Below are 23,802 nucleotides of genomic sequence, written 5' to 3' on the forward strand. Positions count from 1 at the left end.
AGAAGAAGAGAGAGAGACTCGTCACATCATAAGTAGGTCTGTATGGTTAGCACCCCCCATCACATGCCAGACAGATGCAAACTTACACAAACACAGTTTTTTTACAAAGTGGATGTTTTCTAGTTAGTGGTGTCTTTGCACTTGTAGAGATTCAGGGATGTTGTATGCCCTGTCAGCTGTCAAAACAACGTCCAGCTGGAAGCCACACAATTGAGTCCACATGTTGAAGTCCTGTCTCTCCCTGCTTCTTCCTTCCCTCCCTCCCTCCCTCCCTCCCTCTGCCTCTCCCTCTCTCTGCCTGCCTCTTCCTGGTTCTTCCCTCCCTCTGCCTGCCTCTCCCTGCTTCTTCCCTCCCTCTGCCTGCCTCTTCCTGGTTCTTCCCTCCCTCTGCCTGCCTCTCCCTGCTTCTTCCCTCCCTCCCGGCCTCTCCCTGCTTCTTCCCTCCCTCCCGGCCTCTCCCTGCTTCTTCCCTCCCTACCTGCCTCTCCCTGCTTCTTCCCTCCCTACCTGCCTCTCACTGCTTCTTCCCTCCCTCCCTGCCGCTCCCTGCTTCTTCCCTCCCTCTGCCTGCCTCCCTCTGCCTGCCTCCCTCTACATGCCTCCCTCTCCCGCCGTCCTTCTGCCTGCCTGCCTTTCTCTCTGCATGCCCCTCCCTCTGCCTGCCCCTCACTCCCTCTGCCTGCCCCTCTCTCCTTCCCTCTGCTTGCCCCTCTCTGCCTCCCTCCCTCCCTTCCTCTGCCTCCCTCTCCCTCCCTCGCCCTCCCTCTGCCTGCCTGCCTCTCCCTCCCTCCCTCTGCCTTCCCAGCTCTTATGGATCCCGGCCCGTTCACTTGCCATCCATAATGCAAACCAGAAGGAACAAATTGGACTGTCGGCGAGGAGTGAACGAGTGTTCTTCAGCGGCACACAGAAGAGCAAATGGGATTTTTAAAGAGCTCATCTTGCACCATTTTTTAGTGTTTTGCACACTGGCTGAGTCTAATTTGTCTTGTAGTTTGAAATTATTATATCGGAGGATTAGCAGAGAAAGTTTGCCTCGGTTGGAGTCCAATGGGATGTGGTCACTAATCTAAATAATAACAGTTTGCTTCATTGAAGAGTATTTAAAGAACCAACATTTTGGCACAATTGACATGAAGCAGGAATGTATCTCTAGAAAGTGGTGGACTTGGTGGTGGAGAGTCGGTTGTCTTAAATCTGGATTTAATTTTAGCATTATTAAAAGCAGTACTATTAATAAAAGTACATATCCTTCTTTGTGATCCTACGACACTATTAGAACCAGCCTGCATGTGAAACCATCTGCCCTTTTTACTTTCTGACCATACGTTTGTTAGTCTTCCCTCCTCCTCTTCCTCCTCCTCCTCAGTTGCTTTAAAGAGTGTGACCTTGAGTGTTTTCTGTGGCCCAGGGGGGAGCAGGCCTGCTGATTGTGACAGGTGTCTCGTCTTAACAGGATGGATGATGACATCCTCTGGAGAGATAGGTTGGAGGGACTTTAATATCTCTTATCTCTCCCATAACCACATAGATGGATATACAGCACTGCACTGTCAAGGTGGCCCCGCTATAAGCAGAGAATCCCAGGTCTAATTTTGTTATCGGCAGTTATCATCCTCTGAAGCCTTGAAGGGCCGATTGGAATGAAGTCACTTGTAAGTGGCCGGAGAGAAAATCAAGAGAGATGTTTCACTTTGGCCCCTTTTTGGGGGGCATCTCAATATCCAATGGTACAAAGTACAGTGGCATTGACTATAGGTATGTGGTACATCATGAAGAAATCTTCAAATTAACCATTGGGTTTGTCATCACTTAATGCTTTAATGAGGGGTTGACTTTCCATGTAGCTTCTATGGTGTGACTTTATTGGGATAGTCCCCTTATGGATGATCTGTAGATCAGTTAATGCCTTTACACCACCACAACAACACAACAAACCTGGAGAAACTGTCTTCCTTCCCCCTCAAGGCCCCAGTGGTTGAGCCTTGGTACTAAGTGAGGGGTTACTGCTATTGGAAGTGGGGAGGTGCTGCGACAGGAGTTGTTTGTGGAATGAGTTGCCGTTATTTTCCCCCTACCAGATAAAAGGAGATTAGTAACAGTGAATTATGCATATCTTATTTCCTGGATCATCTCGAGCAAGAGATGCTATCTCGCTAAGAAAGTTAGTCTGCATAAATTGAACATGTAAATATTCATTGTTGCTTGTTTACCTTTTTCTAGAAGTCCAATTTGAAAAGGAGCTGATATTGAGTGTAGTTTTATGACCATACTGTAGTGTATATGCACCTAGGTATATCCAAGTAGATAAAGACAAAACTGCCCCTTGCACCATACGCACAATAATGAGGGTGAACGGACCAAAATAAACAAGTACTGTACTGAATCAGCCACAGTGTAGTTACTGTGTGCACTACTGTACGTAATACCAATCGGTTGCCTGTCTTGGCCGTCTGTGCATTTAACCAGACACAGTGTGTTTGAGCCAAATCAGACGAGCACCGGAGATGCGTCCGTACCATTTTAAAGCTGTCCCAATTACACAAACAGACTGGCCCTGTATCGAGGACGTCGCCGACAATAATAGCGGCTCTATTTCCATTCTAATGGCTGGCGTTGGCCTGGGTTATCCATGCGTATGTATGGCCCCTCTCTGATTCCTGCTCAGTGACTCTCTATGAGACCTTCAAATTTGATTTGATCTACACAGCAGCAGTAGCAGCAGGCTTGGAGGCCCCAGTCTTCTGCTGCCTACCTCTCATCTGGGGAAACGGGCATTGAACCTGAGCCAGCTCTGTGCCGAGGCAGGGAGGTATGGGAGTGACCATCCGCAGCTCAGAGAGCCTCTGCACAGAGAGACAGCCCCCCTCCCAGACCCAGGCACTGAGACTGCACGCGTGTGTGTGTCTTTCTGTGTGTGTGTTTGTATGTGCATGTGCACATACATGTGGCTGGATAAGGGTCTGTGGACAAAGGAAACAGACATGGCTGCCACCTCAATAGTTGTCACTGTTCCTCCATCTGCACAGTATGTTCAGTACATTTGTGTTCATACCCTGGTACCGCTAGCTAGCCTGCCACGCCTCTCTGGACGGTGGTACAGTAGTCTGGCTCAACCAGGGGATTAAGCGTGGGGTAGGGGGTCAGGAGCTGCCAGAGCACCCAGCCATTGCTGCCCATCAGCCCCATGCAGCCAGCCTGAGCCTGGGCAGCCCAGCCGGGGCTTCCATCCTCCATCCATGTGCGACTGACAAATAAATAACCCAGCCTGTCCACCACCCAGGCAAATTCAAATGCACCTGTCAGCGTGATGAAGCACTCGCCCGCAGGGAAGCATTGTTTACATTTTCACTCCACTCTTCGCAAAAGTGAGATTCTAATTATTTTCCCACTGTAAATTAAAGCCAAGTGGGACAGAACTGAAAACCAAAAGGGACCCCCCCCCCCCCCCCAGTGGATGGAAGGAAACGGGCGTCACTATATATAAATTGTGTTCAGGTAAAAAAAAAAAAAAAGGAAAGGAAATGCGGGTGGATGGTACTGAATTGGAAGGTCAGCGGCTTTCGTCTTGATAAAAAGAAAGACAGAGGGAGGAGAACGAGAGACAGAGAGAGAGGTGAACTGCTCACACAGGCTGCAGTGCACGTCGAGTTTTGTTGTTTTGCTCATTACACATGGGTCTTGAGATATTCAGCCGAGTGGAATACATTATAGCCCCACATTTCATACATAATAATGTGCCAAAATTGCACCGCGTTATTTGTCATCCCGATGACAAGAGAGAGAGAGAAGGGAGAGAGATTTAATTAGTCCAAAGGAGCATGCAAATGGGAGGTAAAATTAGACTAGAATAGGGAGAACCTAGGGATGAGTGTGGATGGTAATGATGGCTATCTAGTTTGGATCAATCATCCAGGGATCAGGGAAGGTGACAGGCCGGCTCGTGCCCAGGCCCCAGGCTCCCTTCCTGGACCACGGCCAGCACAGCTCAGCCTGTCTGTCTAGATTTCTATGGAGGCCTCTCCTCTCTCTCCAACCTCCAGCCCCATGACTCATACAGTACACCACTACCTGGAAAACCTTCACCATTCGCTCACATGCACCACCTAACCTGTAGACACACTCACCACTCTGGGGATTATTTAGCTCTGTGTTGTTTATTAGTGATGCATAGCCTATGGCTGGGGTTTTCAAAATGGAGGTTCTGGGCCTACTGGTTGGTTGTAGCCAATTCCAAATGAGTCTCAGCTTATGACCAGACTGTAGCTCAAAACATTTTGATTGCGGAAGTGTCGTATGAACATTTTGATAAGGTAGGTCAGGGGGGTAGAATGTTTGGGGGATCAGTTGTGCAACAGGGACAGAAAAGCATGAGGTCATTAAGGAATTCCTCTTGTTTTAGACAACCATTGACACGTCACAAAATGGAGTGAAAATGTCACGGTGATATTTGTAAAGAGTCAAGGTCGAGTTACCTAAATACAAAATCACTCTGTCCACAGCCATGTCTCTTGCTGAAATAGTTTACTGAAATGGTTATTACTGAAATAGCTTCACCCAGTGGAAAGTTTCTATTTCTGTCAAATGTGTCTGCCCTCTTTTTAGTTGTTAGTTGCAAGTTTATATATTTTTTTTAGGTATGCATATGGGTCAATTTTAAAAATGAAGCTGAAAGGCATATTTTTGGGGGTATGTAGTGCATTTAGTCATTTTATTTAGGGGTAGAAATATTGTAAAAATACAGACTATTTGCGATCTTCTTAGTGTTACATGTAGACTTGTTTGTGAACAGTGGACCAATGACTGCTGTTAGATTCCCTACGCACTTCCTGGATCTACCCCTCTCTGCATTTGCGGTAATGTCTACATATACCACAATTTATGTCCTTGCTGGGAGACATGGCTTGCTGTTTATAGTCCCTAAAATAAATAATGCTTGTCTCTTCCCATGCGAGTCAAGAGACTGATACGGACTCTATCAGATTTCCTAAATGCAGACGTCAACGATAAATCGAGGCAAGATTGGTCGGAATTAGGTTAGCTCACTTGAATGCTATCTGCTTAACCCACAGCTGTTCGGCCTGCTACACCCAGGCATTGAATGTAAATCAGTCACTTAGTGCTATCAAATGGAACAATGGGGAAGAAGAGAGCACTCAGACTTGGGCTCGTATAGAAGTCAGGCTGGCCAGAAACGGAACCAACCTCCTAATGCTCTCGCTCGCTCGCTCTCTCTCTCTCTCTCTCTCCCTCTCCCTCCCCCTCCCTGTAGCTACAGCTCAGAATATGATTCACCCTGAGAACCATAATGCACTGAGTGAAATGGCATCCCCGTCATCCGCACACAAAAACGTTTCTATGTTTGTCTCAATGTGTTGTCACAGGGATTTCACCAGCAAATTGGCCAATGTGACCATGGCACAGGAAATGTTATAGACAGGAGAAGGAAATGTAGTATTAGTGAGAACAATTGAAATATCTCCTGTTTTGTGTCATCTGATGCATTTCTTACGTTGTCCCTCAACAGCTATCAAATACACTACTCAAAAATCTACAAAGAATCAATTTCCTGTTATCGTGAATTGAAGATTATTGGGGAAGTATGTCACCAGATCACACCAGTCAAGATAGTATGGACCTAGAGGGCACAGCTTTACCCTAATGAATACTGAATTGGCGTTAAAGAGATGCGTCCCCCTGCGTTTCCTTCCTTAAATGTTTGTGGCTGGTCTTCCCACTTTCGAACCAAAGCGACTCTTTGACATTTGTGACAATGAGGTCGTTCTCTCCAGGCTGTCTGCAGTGTGTTTAGAGCAGTTGTCTAATTACAAGTAGGTAATGACTTGGGTGTTTTCGAACTGCCCTGAGTTGTTTGGCTAACAGTTTATGTAGTTAGAAGAAAATCAGGACATCGATACACTTCCCAAAACGAAGTCTCTCCTTCAGCGTGACCCTGCCACTCAGGCCCTGTGAATGAGTTGGCTTTCTGGCTTCGTGTTTTCTTAGACAAATCATAATTACGGAGCCAATTAGGGGGTCACCTTGAGTTTATAAACTCTGCTGCCGGGAAAAAATTCCTGGTGCCTTTCACCCAGCCTTAACCTTCACTGTGTGTGTGTGTGTGTGTGCGTGTGCGTGTGCGTGAGAGAGATTGTGTGCCTCCACAGAATGACTCATGCCTTAATTAGGTCCTTGCTCTGAACCTGGCAGGATGCGGGCCTGCCTCCGCCTGCCTGGCTCCCCCACCTCCACACAGACAGTCAGTCCCCCAAATCTGGTTTCCATCTCAGAGGATGAGTCCTTTTACTCCGGCACGGCCGCTCGGTGCTCTGTCTGTATTTTTTCTCGCTCTCTCTCTCCTTGGTAAGAGAGGCCTAGAGGACCCTCGAAGCAGAGGCCTTGAATTACAAAAGAGAGTTGTTGTTGAGCTTGTCTCTTTCTGTGCGTGTTTGTCTGATATTGGAACATATTTTTAGTGTGTGTACGTGCCTGTGTGCACAAGTGAGGGTGTGTCCGTGTGTCGACCATGTCTGCCTATGTGTGTGTTACCTCAACGTTCTCCCGTCTTGTACCTGCGTGTGTGTCGTTCAGAGGCATTGTGTGTGATGCGGTGGGCAAACTAACACACAGGCCTCTAAAAACAGGCGTTATCAGCCAGAGAGGCACCATGATCTTCACACATGGATGCCGTCGAGTTACATGACCTATATAACATGTTACACGCTCTGCTAGCTCCCTGTGTTGCCCTAATAGAGGAGGGCAGTGCATTACAGGTGCAGCGGCAGAACAGGCAGAAGCGGCACGCACAAACAGCACTGCCACCATGGTTGTGTGTATGCCCTCGCCCTGGTACAACCTGATCCCTTCTCCCTTACCTGCTGCACGATCACTCCCCACAGGTCTAGTGAAAGCGTAGTTGGCTTATAGCAGCTTAGCATGCATAGCATACAAATTCTCTCTCCTTTCCTTTGTCCATATTTCTTGACAAAAAAATAAGAAGAGTGCAGCCACATGTTATAAGTCAAGGTCTCGATTGATAATGTGAGTTGTGTTTGTGTTTGGCAACTTGATCCTCAGCATTCTTACCTTATTTTCCTTTTCGGACGGTGCTCATCTTTGGATGTGAGGCTCTGCAAATTACAGAGGATTACTGTCAACTGTTTGGGTTTTAATTCTTTAAGAGCGCTGAGCTGTGGTCACAAGCAGGGCAAGGTATAATTACGTTGAAGTGAGCATTTGTGCAGGTATGCGTCACTAAACCCTGTGTACTCTGTTGTGCTCTCCCTCTTTCTTTTTCTCTCTCTCCCTCGCTCTCTCTATTTTACACACACACATCTATTTCCCTCATCCCCATTCCCTCCCCCCTTCTCTCTCTCTCTCTCTCTTTCTCTCTGTTGGTGTAGAGAGGGAATGAACCCTGACTGCTTTGACAAGCTCCTGACAGTGTCTAGTTTGTGTGTTCATGTGTGTCTGTGTGTGTGCATGCCTGCATTCACCTGTGTGTATGTGCTTGTGTGTATTGGGGAGTCTGTAATGAGGCTGACGGGGCCCCTGTGTGTGTCTCACTAGGTATCAGTGTATGACTACATCTGGACAGAGGAGGGCCCCTGTGCCCCCCCCAGGGGTGACCCTCGTGGGGCCGTGCCCGCTGCAGGTGGAGAGAGCAGTACCCACGTGTCTGTCTACACCCTCTACCTGAGCGGGCAGCGCCACCGTTACAGGCACTTCCTACGCCAGCCGGACGGTGCCATCCTAGAAGTAGGTTAACCCTGACTGTGCTTTCTCTCTCCCTCCCTCTCTTTCGCTCTCTCTCTCTCTCTCTCTCTCTCTCTCTCTCTCTCTCTCTCTCCCATGTAGTCAGCTGCCTCTGTCTGTCTTTCATTCTTCCTCTCTCGCACATTCTCTCTTTCTCTCCCTCTTATAACCTCTCTCTCTTCCTCTCTCTTATAACCAGAGATAAAGACAGAGAGGAAGAGTGAAACTGCACTGCATACTCTCCTCAGTGTGTGACCTAGCAGAAGTACACACACACACCATGCACTCACACACGCAGGGGAGAGCGACATTGAGGGAAGGGAAAAAAGAGAGAAGAGGTTAGCATGCCACTCCTCTCCTTTGTGACTCAGAGTGAGAGGAAAGGAACCGTACATTTCTCACTACACCTCCCTAGCAATGCTACACACACAGACAACAAGATGGTGCTATGGCCATAGGAAGGATTCTCCATTCTCCTTTCAAAGTAGCACCAAATGAGCACTGGCATGATTATGCACTGGCACTGTTATGATTCTCCCAGCTAGCACCAATGCTAACTCCACACTTGTATTTTTCACCAAATGAGCATCCGCCACAACTGCTATTCCCTTATTTTGCACCCATGCTAACACCCGTCTTTATTTGGTTTCTAGAATACTGGGTGCTGCACGCATTCTCCCACCTCCTGCTTTCCCCTGCCCTCGGCCACGCACACTCCTACCCTGAGTCAGTCAGGACGGAGCAGACTGCCGCACAGATTGGCTGTCTAATTAAATGTACCACTGATTCGGCTTTGTAACAACTGCAAGCACATGAATGAACTCCCCCGATCCCCCCGAGAGCAACCTGGATCATCACCATCCCGAAAAAAGTCAAAAGAGAGGAAAAAAGAGATTAATGCCGGAGCTGCATCAACAGTTAGCTCTCGGGCGGTGTGGCGTCGTCCTAATGGGTCCCGTCATATTTTGACTGATGAGAATGTGTGTAAACACACAACGTGGCATATCTATTCGTTTTTGGTGTGTGTGCGTGAGCGCGTGCACGTGTATGAGTTTGTGTGCGTGGTAATGTGTGTCCCTGTGTGGCCTCCAAACCTGTGTGTTACAAATGAGACATCTGGGTAAAGTTGTTTACTGAGGAATTTAGAAAATCACAGCAGAAATATTCATTTTCACCATCTCTCAGACAGAAATACAGTCACTGTAATTCCTAAAAAAAAGAATAAAATTCACTCTTGGCATTTCTGCTGGAGAAAATCATTTGGCCCCGGACCTACCTTTAACGGTAAGGGTTGAGGAACCAAAACAGAGGAGAATGTCCTGTGGTATCACCATCCACCCCATAGTGGCATGATGGCCACGCCTCTACGTCGGGTGGAACATGAGAGTGACGCCGGTGGCAGCCGTGTCCCCTCACCCCCGGCTGTGGTGTGTGTACGATAATGCCAGCTCTCCAGCCCTGCTGAGCTTTCTGTTTTCCACCCTCATTTCCCCTCTCCCTACAGCACGGGCCCTCTTTACATATTCAAACTAATCCTTCCTTGAATATATAGACTAGTTTTATGTATAGAGTGACATCCAGGAATCACCAAAGGGCATCCCCAGCCCTCGGAAGAACACTTGAGCTGATTTTATTAGTGCTTTATGTAATTCTGCCAGTAATATAGTCAGTGTATGCGACGGGGGGCTGTGTATGCGACGGGGGGCTGTGTACAAACTGGCCTGCAGATTTAAGGTGACAGCTCCTTGGAGAGGAATAACATTCAGGCAGTCCTGCCTGAGCAAAAATACAATATTTCAGACTGCACAATTCAAGGGTATAGAGTAGAATACCTTGTGCATATGGTTCCTTTCTCCACGAGTATAGTATTCTAAAGCCCCCTATGTAAGTTCATCATATTAATGTGTTCATTTTTGCAGGAAACAAATCTCTATTTTGAAGTGAGGCTTGTTTCCATATCACAATATATAACATGTAACATTTGACCATTCAATGATATTGCTTTATCATCTTCAAATGTGATATGTTATTGTGATATGGGAACAGGTTCCTGTCTCCTGTAAATGATTGCCCATTAACCCTTAGGAATGACTACTTGCTGTGACCTACAGTGTCATCATTATTCAGTCCTGATGCTTGGAGAATGAGACAACTTACAATAGCAGTATTTATTTGACTTCTTTGAACTGTGAAAAACAGTCAGTCTCCCCTCTGCCTCCTTCGGTTAAAGGATTCGTCCGACTACTTAAGGAGGCCTTCCTTTGTTTACTGAAGCAATATTGACGGATGCTTCATTTCCACATAAGAGGTCTGTTTTTCTCTGGCAATGTCCTGGACAGCCAAGCCCTCGAGGACCAGGGAAAGCCTTAGACTAACATGACCACTGCTCCAGGGTTCTTATTTTTGCATATTAACCACAATTTACACTCAAAATTAATATAAACGAACACCTAAGAAAAGCAAGCCCTCCGAGAGATGCCCTGAGCTATAGACACTTTCAGTGTAATACAGCAGTTTGGTGTGTATATTTGTATTGTTATTGGGGGGCAGCGGTCCATGACTAAGCAAAAAAAAATATCATGCACATATTGAATATTCATTTGGCTAAACCAAGTGATTCCTGCACCTGTATCCGTCTGGTTTTTAGTATTAAAGGTCATGTACAGACACAGACAAAAGGGTCCCAAAGGGTTCTTTGCCTATCCCCATAGGATAACACTTTTGGGTTCCATGTAGAACCCTCTGTGGAAAGGGTTTTACATAGAACCCAAAAGGGTTCTACCTGGAATCAAAAAGGTTCTACCTGGAACCAAAAGGGGGAAAAATCCTTTTAGGTTCTAGATAGCACCTTTTTTTCTAAGAGTTTGTGTTCAAGGCCCATCATGCATTGCATTTCAATTATGGAAATTGGTCGAACCATGTTTACCTGGAATATTAACCTGGAAGGCATCTACTATTTTACCTTTAATATTAACCACGACATGCTGGGAAATGGTAACAAATGTCGTGCAGCAAGAATAGTAAAAGCAACAGTCCCATTGGCATACTTAGCCAAACGGATTTTAAAGGTGGTGGAGTGTTTTAAAAAAATATATATATTACTTCTCAAACAATCATGAATAAACAGATGTTTGCCAGCTGCAAACTCACAATGCATCACTCTCAACAACCGTTGAGATTCCAGTAGGGCCCTCATAACAAAACAACTTCTGAGATGGGCCCATAACAGCTCCATCTGAGGGAAACAATATGGCCGACGAAATGAATGTGGGCAAAGTCATTATGTTCCCTACTAAAACCACAGTAGGTTTATGTTTCCCTGTCTTTTTCCTCCCAGGCTAGCATTTAAGTGTCTACGGCCTGCCAAAAAAGAACGATTTGAGTAACCAACTGTGCTGTTGTACCATCTCCTTCTTCCATATGTGAGTCCTGGATCAGCTTCTGTGAAAGTCCCATTAAAGATGCACAACTAAAGCTCCAACAGCTTGAATATTACTTCTCCGCAGATTATTTATGGCTTGGAAAAAGGCTGATAAGCATCTAAACTACGTTGTAAATAAAAACACTGTTCCGTGCAATTTCATCATTGTGTTTCTTTTGCTTTTGAAGTCTTTTTCCACTTGTGCCCTTTAACCATTGTTGACGTTAGACTTCCTCACTCACAATCAACTTATTTCAATACTACATACTTAATTAACTTAACGTAGCTAGGTATGACTGTACTGTTCTTGAGTTATAACTAGGAGGGGTGATTCCCATATAATTACAATCCGCCGCAAGCCCATGTGATGAACAGAGACAGAAAGAGGGAGAGAGATGCCATTTCAATATTGGGCCTCCTCATTGGTGTAATATGCCATCAGACCCCCATTACCCAGAACCCTTTGTCTTCACTTTCCATGACTCAGCGCTCCTTGTCCACAAATGACTCCGCGCTCGCCAATATTGACCTAATTCCACATTCGGAATATGAAGAAGTTAACCTTTAAGAAACACCTCGCAGCAACATTAATTGACAAACTGCATCAATTCTCCCTCCTGCACCCCCTCTTCCCCCCCAGCCGCATGTTTGATTGCCGCTTCGGAGCCTCGGAGCACGCTTCATTGGCTATGAGGTCATCCTGAGCCTTCAGAAATATGAACATGATTTATACAGGAAGTGAGTTCTGCTATCTGCCGTTCGGTGCCGGGGAAGGATACGTCCTTGGTCTTTGTATGTTGCATGAAGAGATTAATGCTTTCCCTGCCAGCCATATCGGCTTTGCGAGAAGACCTTTTCCAAAAGTGTATCGCGTCTAATTATCCAAACGCGTATACACTAGTTTGGGGAGATTTGTGGGAGATTTTTTTGAAGTTTACTTGAAAAACGTGGAACTGTGTTAATTCTTTCTGCACAATCTTTTTTTTGCAATTCCCAGGCTTAAATATTTTGTAATTGCAAATTACTGTATAAACATTAAAACAATTGTAGTGAACTTGCATATAGAAACATTTAACTGTTGAAATATCTTCAGCACTTGAATGTGTCTGACAGTTTGTTTTTGTCTATGGTGTGTCCTTGAAGGTGATTGGTGACATGGACGGGGCAGAGCCTCCTCTCAGCACTATGCCCCGCCCAGGTCAGAGGACACCAGAGGTGAACCAGGAAGACGAAGGCACAAGCTCCACCCTCCAACTCAGGGAGAGGAAAAGGAGGAAGCCTGTTTGGCGTGAGTCCAACACTCCTGTGCACTGTTTAATGGCTGTTTGTGTAGTGTGGCGTTTTAATGGTTGTTTGTGTAATGTTGTGTGTTTTAACAGTGTTATTGCCTAATCTGTGCCCTCAGGTACTCATCGCGTCGAGCCAGTAGGAGACAGTGGGCATGGCTCGAGCTGCACTGCAAGGCCTTAGCCACTAATGTCACTGTGAAGTGAAACAAAGCAGGAGAGGACACCCAGGTACTGTCAACTAGCACCTCCAACGACCGCATCAACTGAAGGGACAGGGACTATAGACATACCCCTGGCAATAGACAACTAGCACCTAAGGCTCAACCGACCACACCAATTGACAGGACAGCGATTATACACATACCACTATATAGACAATAGACAACTATCACCTCAACCGACCACACCATATGAATGGACAGGGACTATAGACATACTGTACCTCAGTGATGGACAGTGACTGATGGATCAATTCAGAATGTGTTTATGAGCTCTCTATAGCATACTCACATAACAGTTCAAATTGTTCCTGATGATACACATAGAGATGGTTCAGGCAGAATTAGGCTTCTACAATAGCTTTTTCCACGGGTGGCACTGGTGCTAACAACCTTTTCACTTGGGGCACCAGCACATGATTTGATCGTACTAATAAAAATAAATAGATAATCGCTAATGACCTGGCCTGTGTCCCAAAATGTGCCTGGATTCCTTACAGAACCAGGCTAATCATGACTAGCCACCTTTTAAATTAGCATGCCCTTGTGTTCAAAGAAAAGAGACTTAAAATAATGTGCCGATTTCAAAGTGCCATGTGTTCTTTTCCGCGAAATCCTCTAGACGGCAGAATTTGAAAAAACTATACTAGATACCAAAACGATACGACCATAAAACAACAAAAAAACGGGGAGGACTGTGATTTCACCTAGTTTTTCAGGTTTTGGCTCTTAAAAATCACAAAATTGCTTAAACCACATCAGGGGACCATTTTTGAGGTCTGTGAAAAATATTTTTTAAATTCAGGTGTGCACCAGCCAGACCGGTGTGTTTGTTTCTGTAGAGCACTTGTGATGGACTTTTCAAAACAAATGGCCGCTGGATTGATTCTACCAGGTGGGATAGGCTACTTTGTAGTTAGATTTTAATTGCCTTTACATCTACCTGAAAATGGGAGGCTATTGATAACATCACTAACAACTACACAGTGTTAGACATATAGGCCCTTGGCGCTCCGCGCACAGCAGGGCTTGTCATTCAGGTAAATTTGCCAGTGGCACACCAGGCCAGTGCCACCTGAAAGCTACTGGCCCGAATGAAAAAAAATACTGGCCTGGGTCAAGATCTGACAAAAAAGGGAATGATGCATACATAATTTCAATAGAAGATGAGCAAGTAGCATATACAGGGTTTGTACAGACATTGGCAATTCAAATTCAAGGACTTTTTAAAGTACTTAATTGTAATTTTCAGGGACCTAAATTTGACATTTAATTGTTGGAAAAAAACTCCCTCCAAAATGTATGCCAAAGAAAAGTAGGCATTACCACATTAAAAGAATAATGCATTATTTTTAAATATAGGCCTACCTAATGGAATTTTGCATTGACATTCACATTATTTTTACATTTTAAAATGTCAGAATAATGTGAACACAAACACACTAATGGATTCTGTCCATGTGGTAGCTAGTCTGTGTGACACAAACACACTAATGGAGTCTGTCCATCTGGTAGCTAGTCTGTCTGACACAAACACACTAATGGAGTCTGTCCATGTGGTAGCTAGTCAGTCTGACACAAACACACTAATGGAGTCTGTCCATGTGGTAGCTAGTCAGTCTGACACAAACACACTAATGGAGTCTGTCCATGTGGTAGCTAGTCAGTCTGACACAAACACACTAATGGAGTCTGTCCATCTGGTAGCTAGTCAGTCTCGCCATTTGAGATGCTGAAGTATGACTGAGGTGTTATTGTACCATGTTTTAAACTTCCCTTTGTAATGGAATGCATTGTATGGAAAACCAATTTGAAGCCAACATTCGAGATTGTCTTGCTCATAATAAGTCCTGTGTAGCTTGAGTTGTCGATTTCCACGGGGGACCAGTACGAACAAATTACGAAAATATAAGTCGCTCTGGATAAGAGCGCCTGCTAAATGACTCAAATGTAATAACTGCACATTGTTTTACCGCAACAGAGTAGCTCAAATCCCTTCAATTGAAACATTGGGGAACAAAGGAAAGCAGCTACATCTCTCATAGAAACTGATCAGAAATGGAATCACAGAATAATTGAATTGGAGCAGTAGACCTTCTAAATTGACAACCGCAACTTCAATGACTTTCCAAGGACCAAATAGCCTAAAGGAAATGTCTGATTTTCAAGGTAGGCTATTCCATGATTACTGAATTGCGCATTGCAAATATTCAACCAAGACTTTGAACTTTTTAAATACTTGGTTTGCATAGCCATTATTGCCTTAGCATTTACTCTCATAAATTGGAACATCTTTTCTACCGCTGTTGGTCTTCTGTGAATTGCTCCATGCAACAACCAGCTGTTGATGAGCTGCTTGCTCTCTCTGCCTGACAGATCATCAATAGGCTATAAAGTACAAGTCAAAAGTTTGGACACACCTACTCATTCAAGTGTTTTTCTTTATTTTAACTATTATCTACATTGTAGAATAATAGTGAAGACATCAAAATTATGAAATAACAAAAATGGAATCATATAGTAACCAAAAAAGTCTAAATATATTTTTGATTTTAGATTCTGCAAAGTAGCCACCTTTTGCCTTGATGACAGATTTGCAGACTCTTGGCATTCTCTCAACCAGCTTCACGAGGAATGCTTTTCCAACAGTCTTGAAGGAGTTCCCACATATGCTGAGCACTTGTTGGCTGCTTTTCCTTCCCTCTGCGGTCCAACTCATCCCAAACCATCTCAATTGGGTTGATGTCAGGTGATTGTGGAGGCCATGTGTAACGTGTACGCTGGGAGTCGGGAAGCAAGTACAGGTGCAAATATAATAATAAATAGAACAGAGTACAAAACACGAAAAGCGTACAGGCATGAAAGTGAAACAGAGTCAATAACGCCTCAGGAAAGAACCAAGGGAAGTGACAGATATAGGGGAGGTAATCAGGAAGGTGATGGAGTCCAGGTGGGGGTCATGAGGCGCAGGTGCGCGTAAGGATTGTGGCAGGTGTGCGTAATGATGAGACAACTGGCGACGCCGAGCGCCAGAGAGGGAGCGGGAGTAAACGTGACACCAGGTCTTCTGATGCAGAACTCCATCACCCTCCTTGGTCAAATAGCCCTCACACAGCCTGGCGGTGTGTTTTGGGTCATTGTCCTGTTGAAAAAAACAAATGATAGTCCCACTAAGTGCAAACCAGATGGGATGACATATTGCTTCAGAATGCTGTGGTAGCCATGCTGGTTAAGTGTGCCTTGAATTCTAAATAAATCACTGACAGTTTCATCAGCAAAGCACCCCGAAACAATCACACCTCATCCTCCATGCCTCACAGTGGTCATCCGTTCACCTACTCTGCGTCTCACAAAGACACGGTGGTTGGAACCAAAAATCTCAAATTTGGACTCATTAGGCCAAAGGACAGAGTTCTACTGGTCTAATGTCCATTGTGTGTGTTTCTTGGCCGAAGCAAGTCTCTTCTTATTGGTGTTCTGAACAGTTGATGCTGAGATATGTCTGTTACTTGAACTCTGTGAAGCATATATTTGGGCTGCAATCTGAAGTGCAATTAATTCTAATGAACTTATCCTCTGCAGCAGAGGTAACTCTGGGTCTTCCTTTCCTGTGACAGTCCTCATGAGAGCCAGTTTCATTATAGCGCTTGATGGTTTTTGCGACTGCACTTGAAGAAAGTTTCAAAGTTCTTAAAATGTTCCATACTGGCTGACCTTCATGTCTTAAAGTAATGATGGACTGTCGTTTCTCTTTGCGTATTTGAGCTGTTCTTGCTGTAATTTGGACGTGGTCTTTTACCAAATAGGGTATCTTCTGTATACCACCCCTACCTTCTCACAACACAACTGATTGGATCAAATGCATTAAGAAGGAAATAATTTCCACAAATTAACTTTTAACAAGGCACACCTCTTAATTGAAATGCATTCAGTTGTGTCCAATTGAAACCACCTCATGAAACTGGTTGAAAGAATGTCAAGAGTGTGCAAAGCTGTCATCAAGGCAAAGGGTGGCTACTTTGAAGAATCTCAAATATAAAATATATTTTGATTTGTTCAACACTTTTTTGGTTACTACATGATTCCATATATGTTATTTCATATTTTTGATGTCTTCACTATTATTCTACAATGTAAAAAGTTAAGAAAAACCCTGGAAAACTTTTGACTGGTACTGTATGTGTGCAGCGTGCGCGTGATAAAGAATCTGCATAACAAGTTAATAGCTTTGTGTATCCATCTGTTTTTTTTTTTTTTCAATTATATAGCCTAGAATAAAATTGGCATTATTACAACATTTTTTTCACTGACCCAAGCGGGCCACTGACGGGGATGATCAACTGGCCCGGAGGATTTCCAAAACCTCCTGTGTGTCAAGCCCTGACACACACAAACAGGGGCATTTCTGTGCATTTGCTGCCTCTTCAGAAAGTAGGTCTATTTTTTGTCAATTGCACAGTACTGTTTGAATAAAACATGATGATTAAAAAATTGTAATGTGACCAGGTAGAAGATTTTCACTGGCACCCTTGCGATCAATTAAAAAAGTGTGTCACACTGCCAAGTCAAACGTTCGCAGTATGTTTTGGTCGCAGTATCGAACCCTGAGGATGCTCGTCCCTTTTGTGATGTATAGCTTTGTGACATAGTTCATGTCATAGTAACACAGTTCCATTGGGCTGTGTGATTCACATCATCATACATACAGTACAGTCACAATCAGGAGGCATACATTGGCTGCCTATGCAGATAGGGCTATTCATTATCCAATAAACAATGTGAAGTGGAGTAATGAATCCGTGTGCCAAATGAATGAGGGTCATTAGGTCTTCATTACTGCCCCAACACAATGAAAAATGACAATTCTAAAAGTCACCAATCAGGGCCCAAGTGATAAAATATCAATATTGGGCCCACATTAAGCTGGATGATATTCAGGCCCGGGTTGATTTGTATTGAATATGTGTCTGGTGGCCGGTGCTTGACGTAACAAAGTGGGCCACAAATCAGCCAGTAATGGCCGTCTACTTATACATATTGCTTAATTAAAGGTTGTGAGCTTATTAACATGTGTCGGTGGCACTGGGCGCTCGAGATGGAGTCTGTTGGCGTGGGCCGGGCTCTAGAGGTTTTATAGATAACCTATCATACTAAACCATATAGGCCCTAATATCAGATCTTAATAACCTGTCATTTTCATTGATAATGATTCCTCTTTATGGTCGGCCGTTATCGCACCCCCAACTTGTCTAAGAGCCGGCCGCATCCTTTTGGGACTGTGAACCGGCCTGGGTGCTCATTATACCTTACTTTTGGCCTTGAAGTTGCTCCACACCTCTATGTATAAACCATCATAGCCATGACTTGGGGCCGCTGCAATACACACGGTGCAGCAGACTGACAGACACAAGCAGCCGGCTAGCGTTCTCTCTCTTCTCTGGTACACCCCAGAAGCTGTTGGACCACTGCCTTATCAAACCTCTTTTACCGAGAAAGAAAGGGCCAGGTTTACTGGACAGAGATCAGATACAGAGATTATTTGTAGTGTTCTGTTAAAACAGTGTCTTACACAAGCTAAAGGTCTGTATGAATGAAGGAATGGTGTTGGGAGTGCACTGCTCCAAACTGTAGTGTTGAAAGAAAGATGGCTACCCCCACACTGTTTTCTTATCCACCGTTTTGACCCTAAGGCCTTCATCAGTCTTTGCTGTATAGTGTTCTAGTCTACAGTACAGGCGGCTGCAGAAGAGGCTAGAGTTGTGGTGATGTACAGTCTAGCCCCTTTGTGTGATCCATACACTGTCCTCTTACAGCCTCTCTGCTTTCTGGTTTCCTGCCCCTGACATTACCCAGAAGCCTGTAAAGCTAATCTGCTCCAATTAGAGATCACTCCATTAAGAGTGACAGCGCCACACCCCCCAATTCAATCAGCTCCTCTAATGAACGCTGAGCAGAGCACCCTGTCACTGTCTGTCAATCAGGAAACAGGAAGACCCATTCACACACACGCACATGCACACAGGCACACATACATGCGCACACACTGAGGCACATGTGAACGCACACAAGCGTTTACGTACACAAGCGTATGCACACACACAGGCGCACGCACACACACACTCCTTTTTCTCTGACTGGACTATCTTCGGTTCAGTTTATCCACCATCAGGGTCTGGTCTGGCTTAGTCCCTATCTGCTCTATAGATCCACTGACCGTTTTTTGGGGACTCAAATATACAGAAGTTGTAGTGGTGTATACAGTGACTGTTATTTACTGTCATAATGATGTCATTATTTAAACAACGTGAATTCAGATTAAATTAGATTTCTATTTGATCAGTATCTGAAGATGTGTTTGTGGTGTCATGTCTATATTGTGTTGTTCAGTATTAGTGGACAACACTTAATTAATACAGTACATACTGTATGATTGGTTTGCATATGATGTATTGCAACTGTACTGCTCATGGGCATTAAACCGTTCACGTCCATACATCAAATAATCATATTGTATTTGTCTAGCTGTATGTTTTGGTTCATACATATTCATTTCTTATAAACGCGATGACAAATCTTTTCCCCTACCAGGTCTGTTTTTCCTTTTTCATTCATTTGTTATGGCCGTTTGTTCTGCTTCAAAAGGGGATGCTGAGCAGTATCCACGCCTATATATAATTCATCAACAAACTCATATGCCCTGTGCAATATTTCTCACCAGAGGACAAAAGGTATTCCAACGGTTCAAATATTTGATTGCTAATGACAAACACTATTTCACCACAATTTAAATTTCAAATCGATCCCTAGGAGCAATTCTTTTTCAGGGGGAGAAAAGAGAAAAAGATGCCCTTAGGTCTGCGCTGCTTCACATTTGCTGATTTAAGTTAAAAGAAAGCCTTTTTGCAGAGCTATCATAAGGGAACTGCAACTTTTTGAAGTAGGCTCGTACATCTGCATAGTCCTCAAACCTGGGGATGTTGCTCGTGGGGGGGGGGGGAGAAAAAATAAATAAAAATAAATAACATTTTGTCTAATTCTATATTTATGTACCCCTCAGCTTGTGGTATTCGCATTAAACAGTTTGTGTTCAGAAGTTCTGCTGTGATCGTTACTGTGCACGGTAGACACCGGGCAACTCTGCAGGCTGCTGCGTTGCTTGCCTGCCATTTGCTCGATTAATTTGAATGAAATAAAACTGATTTAAATATATACTTTTCTGTCAATAGGTGTTTTTGATTATCTCGCTCTCTTTTGATGAAAAAAACCGTTGCATTTAATCGTGTATGACTATTCTCTTGTTTTGACAACTTCATCTCCGCTGAGAGTTGTTTGATGTTAAATAGAATTGTAATGCAGTAAGTAGAAGGACTTTTCTTTGTGGTGAGCCCTCTTAGATCAGAGAGAGAACCTGTGGCTTACAGCAGACATCGTTTGAAGGCATATTCAATTCATATAAATATTTACATGGATATTGTTTGTTAGACGATGTCTCAAACCACTGTGAAGATACCTTAAGAATCTTAAACATCATGTGAAAAAATGGACTCTGAATTTTAACGAGACTGTTTTTCCCCACATATACTGTGGCATTGTAGCACCATGTTAACATGTCCACTGTAGATCCACAATAGTATCAATGCTCAACTAACTACGGTCATTGGGGAAGTTTATTCATATAATAAACAAAATAAAATGTTGAATAAATATACAGTTAGGCCGCTCTAAAATCCACTGTAACACATAATAATTTTGCCTTTTGGCTCATACCGATATTTTCTAAAAACTAAAAAGGTTAGTTAACAATCTCACTGAACCATGGAAGAACTCTACTGTGGAAATGTGCAATTAGGCCACTCTAAAATCCAGAATAACAAAAAACGCATAATAGACACCATTCTGGGGATTATGGTTCCTCACCATATGGCTACTGTTATGCGGACCATTTACATGTCTTGTGCCATTTGCCCACTTAGCTTAACTCCACTTGTTAAAAAAGAGACAGATCATATGGTAACCAGAAACACCCGTCTACTACCATTGAGATAAGTCTGTGTCATGTGGTGTAACAACAGGACATAGAGCATAGAAATAGAGTTAGTAGAATGGGTATGTGCTTTAGACCCTTTGTAACCATGCATTCTACTCCACTGGCACTGACCCTTGAAACAACTCTCTGGTGCTTAAGCCATAACAAATACAAGGTGTATTTTTGAAGAGTTGCAAGCATCTGGATGGATCGTGTGGTTTTTGAAAATGTATTTATTTAATTCTTTATTTATTTCCAGAGTGGCGGAGGCAGATGTCCTGCTCACAGGGGGAAAAAAATAGCTAGGGAGGAAAGAAATATATGAATATGCAAATCGTGTCACAACGTGGAACCTTGTAATGACTAGGAAATGTTCTCACCATCTTTCATTATGCAGAGGTCATTGCTTAATGCAGGCAGCTGGGACCGACCGGCTCTCTCTCCTTTTCTCCCCATGTCCCCCCCTGTCATCTCACAGCGACTTGAACAAAACTGCAGCCTGGCACGAAACACAGGGCCAGGCTCGCCACACACACACATTCGCATGCCACACACAAACACACACACAAACAAACAAACTCACATGCCACACACACACACATACAGACAGACACACACATATGTGAAAGCTCGCATACCACACACACACACTTGCACGCCACACGTGAGAGGAGCTGGGGTCACATGACTCGACACACTTGACTGGGCAGAGATGCATGTATCCTGTCTTGTCTTTCTGTGAATCCTTGGATGTGGGCATGTAAACCACACGACCATCCCTGTTTGTTTGTCTTCCTTTTGATCAACTCTCATCCGTCCCTACTCCTCTCTCTCATTCTTCTGAGGAAGCTGTTGAGATCTGTTTCTAGTGTACTAACATCTCTACTGAAGGCTAGCTGGCAGCTACCCTGCTTCACACAACTAGCGTTAATCATTAGGTATAGCATCCTCTCCTCCTCAAATAATCCCAGCGTTTGAATGCTAAAAATGTAATGAACTTCACGGTTCATTGTATCTGACATTGCTTAATTAATGGGTGCATTTAAAGTACATAGGCCCCGGTAATTGATTTATATGCATGATTTGCACATACAGCTGTTAGTTCCTGTAGGAAAGTCATCACTCAAAATGGGCACGTTTCTACTGATACGGCGAGGTAATGATAGATTGTGTTCACCGCAGTAGCAGCCCGTGGTGAAGGAGAAACAACGCAGTTCAATTTAGTCTTATCTTTTCTTCTTGGGAATACTGTTAGATGACACCGTAGCTTTATTCTCATGTTTTTTCAAATGGACGGTAGAGTATTAATGAATCCACTGCATCCCCGCCACATTTTTTGCATAAAGAATTTTATTTCGACTCCCTCCACATAATTATGTACAATGACAGGCTTGTCAGGGAGGCCATATTTTCAGTAGACGGTGCAGTGGCATGTCGAAACCAGGACCGAATGCCCATAGTTGAGCAATTAAAAACACTCATGCTAGCTAATGCTGCCGCCGCGGCTTGGCTGTCGCCCCGTATTCATCAGCCCCGCTCTGCAACGACAGCTTGCATTTTCCCCCTGCCAGGCCTGAGTGAATGAGAGACAAACATCAACAAAGAAAGTGAAGGAGCCAGCATGGAAAAAAGAGACACACCACAGTTTTACTTGATGTACATTACAAGCCTTCATGATATCCCTCGCATACATTCTCCATAAGTGTTAGTCAATGTACACTGAGTTGACAAAACTCTTTCCAGGACATAGAGGGACCAGGTGAATCCGGGTGAAACCTACGATCCCTTATTGATGTCACCGGTTAAATCCACTTAAATCAGTGTAGATGAAGGGGAGGAGACAGGTTAAAGAAGGATTTTAAGCCTTAAGACAGTTGAGACATGGATTGTGCAATTCAGACGGTGAATGGGCAAGACAGAATATTTAAGTGCCTTTGAAGGGGTTAGGAAGGTGTTCTTAATGTTTTGTACACTCAATGTATATAGTATTTTATTACTTAGATTTCATGTAACCCAGTACATGGTCTATTTACTGTAATGCTTGGTCCAGTGCTGTAAGGCTCAGGCTGGTCACAGGAAAGGTTAAGGCCATGATTATCGGTAGAATGGGGGGTGTTGTGGGGAGTTTTTGGGGTCGCTGGCCTCTAACCATTATTTGGAGTTTGGACAGAGAACCTCAGTGGAGCTCAGATCAATCTCTCACCTGGGGAATGACTCCAGCATATTTCTATCACCAACCTATTGATTTTTCCATGCACAAGCCCCTCATGTGTGAGGTGTTTTCATGTGCACGGCGCAGAGGGGAATGCTGCCTGCAGCACACACACACACACACACACAAACACACATATGTATCCACCTTGCTCATACACACACACATGATCCTGCACACACACACACTCATGTATTAATTTCTGTAGACACCCATAGGCATATACACACAAAATGTACACATCGGCATATTTAGTGCTTTAGATCTCTCCCATACATACACACCATCCCAACACCTCGCCTCTCAGTAGACCCTCCCCCCCAGCTCCTTGTTAAAGCAGTTGCCAAGTGAGCCATGTCCACAGTGGGGCCAACTGTCTCGCTCTCTTTATTACACACACTAATCAATAGTGACTGAGGTGATCCGGGGCCCCTCCCTGGCCCCTGCACCACCATGCTTCATCACGGGGGCCACATTAAGATCAGTGGATATGATTGCTTTGGTCCATGTCACTTTGATTCAGAACTGGGACTGTTTTATTGTCATCCATAACCAGCACAGACAGGAGAGGGTGATATGGTATTTTAATAATGTATTAGTTTTGCAGTGCTATGTCCACAATGCTTTGCAAAATATGAAATGTAATAACTTAGCGTTGCGCCTGTGTGTTCCTGTGAGATGATTGTCTAGAATTGCATGTATTTGAATGCAAATCTCGTTGTGTAACTTTTGATGTAGTCAGATGTTGAATGATTAGATTTAGATTTTATTTGGAAGGCATGCTACTGTTTATTGATAAGAACAGTGGTAATATGGTGATATATGTGACCCTTTGTGTGATCAAAACACTGGAAAAAACATTCAAGTTCAGTTTGATTCAG

The 23,802-nt window shown here is 44.1% G+C and overlaps 1 protein-coding gene across 1 annotated transcript in view; it reads left to right on the forward strand.

The window, feature by feature from the left end:
• ofcc1 (orofacial cleft 1 candidate 1) overlaps positions 1 to 14,983 on the forward strand; it is a 102,397-nt gene extending 87,414 nt beyond the window's left edge. Inside the window, exons 20-22 of the mRNA XM_090199082.1 lie at positions 7,570 to 7,758; positions 12,320 to 12,464; positions 12,582 to 14,983. Of these exons, the coding sequence (XP_090055208.1) occupies positions 7,570 to 7,758; positions 12,320 to 12,464; positions 12,582 to 12,646 (399 nt within the window). The 3' untranslated portion in view covers positions 12,647 to 14,983. The remainder of the gene's footprint in view (positions 1 to 7,569; positions 7,759 to 12,319; positions 12,465 to 12,581) is intronic.
• The last annotated feature ends 8,819 nt before the right edge of the window (positions 14,984 to 23,802 follow it).

This window comes from Oncorhynchus mykiss, chromosome 15 (genome assembly GCF_057628025.1).
Source record: "Oncorhynchus mykiss isolate SJ-2025 chromosome 15, ASM5762802v1, whole genome shotgun sequence".
NCBI lineage: Eukaryota > Metazoa > Chordata > Actinopteri > Salmoniformes > Salmonidae > Oncorhynchus > Oncorhynchus mykiss.